Source organism: Buceros rhinoceros, unplaced genomic scaffold (assembly GCF_000710305.1).
Source record: "Buceros rhinoceros silvestris isolate BGI_N320 unplaced genomic scaffold, ASM71030v1 scaffold23178, whole genome shotgun sequence".
Classification (NCBI taxonomy): domain Eukaryota; kingdom Metazoa; phylum Chordata; class Aves; order Bucerotiformes; family Bucerotidae; genus Buceros; species Buceros rhinoceros.
The window spans coordinates 2,458-3,799 of NW_010426626.1; the positions used below are offsets into that span (position 1 = coordinate 2,458).

A 1,342-nucleotide genomic window follows, 5' to 3' on the forward strand; every position below is an offset into this window, starting at 1 on the left:
GTGTGGGCTGTGGTTTTATCGCCTGGTGAAGCTGAACCTCTTCCTCTTGCCCCCTCCCTCTGGGTGGGCGCCACTGTGCCGGGGTTTTCAGCCTGCTGACCCCAGAAGTCATTTCTCTCTGGGAACCAGTCACGGTGGCGTCATCGCAATGGGACAGGGGGGCAGCTGGGGACCTCAGCATGTGCATCGAATAGAGGGAGGTGAGGGGGGCTGCCGGGGATCATGATGTCCCCCAGGCTCGATGCAAGCACTTGTGCCTGTGGCTGGGAGGGGGCGTTTGGGCTGCATGGTTCTTATGAGGCCCTGCCCTTTGGGACTGGGTTGGCTCCTTCTGACGCTTCCCTCCCTCCCTGGCAGAGCTTTTGAGCACCAACCGCTCCATCCTCTTCTTCGGCCACCGAGGCTTCCTGGGCTTCCGCTCCCTCTACCTGGATGAGTACCATGACCGGCTCTTCATCGGGGGGAAGGATGTGCTCTACTCCCTGCTCCTGGACGGGGCCAGTGCAGATGCCAAGGAGGTGAGCGGGTCCTGCTAAGCAATCCCGAGTCTCTGGCACCAGCCCGGTGCCACCTGCACCTCTTGCCCCTCTGAGCAAGGAACCACGACAGGAAAAGTCACCCTGAAGCAAGGCCTGCCCTGGGGATGTCCCTATCTCAAGTGCCCCAAGATGCATCTGAAAACTTGTGCTGCCTGGCAAGGGTGGGCTGGCCCTGGGAGCTGGAGGGCAAGTTTTTGGCCGTTAGTCCCACTGGCAACCTGGGAAACTGGTGGTGCAGCCCACTGGTGGTTCCGGGACCCCACTCTTCTAAAAAGCTGCCTTCAGGAGAGCGAGTGCTTCCCATCCCCACCCGGGTATCCCCTTCACGGGCCAAATATGCAGCTGAACACCTGCAGAGAGCAGGAGCGAAAAGCATCCATCACTGCAACGAGCCGTGCCCGGGCTCAGCCGGTAAAGACCCCAGAGCTCTCCAGGCCTCTTGGTGGGAGAGGTGATGGACCAGAGTGACATTGCTGGGTCATGGCTCCCCTCCTCCTTCATCGTCTCCGCTTTGATTTCTTGTTTTGTAAACGTGGCTCTGGGCCTTTGCTAGCCGAGGAAAGCGGAGAAGGAAATGAAGTGCCCCTTGGCGTGCTGGGTCACCGTGACGGGGTGAAGGGCTTGCGTACCCAAGCTGCCCTTGGTCCGAGGGCTGCCAAAGGCCGCGGAGGATTTGGGCTCCGTCACTCCGGGCTGTCCCCAAGCACCCTTTCCCCAGGCCACCCACAAGCCCACTCCCTTCTGGCCATCCCCGGACTCTCCCGACGTAACCACCCAAATCCAGACCGGCTCCAGGCTGTGAC

The 1,342-nt window shown here is 61.1% G+C and overlaps 1 protein-coding gene across 1 annotated transcript in view; it reads left to right on the forward strand.

Annotated features, from left to right (window-relative positions):
• Positions 1-357: 357 nt before the first annotated feature.
• SEMA3G (sema domain, immunoglobulin domain (Ig), short basic domain, secreted, (semaphorin) 3G) overlaps positions 358-1,342 on the forward strand; it is a gene marked incomplete at both ends in the record, with an annotated part of 8,329 nt that continues 7,344 nt past the window's right edge. The window contains one exon of the mRNA XM_010141598.1: positions 358-518. Coding sequence (XP_010139900.1) covers positions 358-518 — 161 coding nt within the window. The remainder of the gene's footprint in view (positions 519-1,342) is intronic.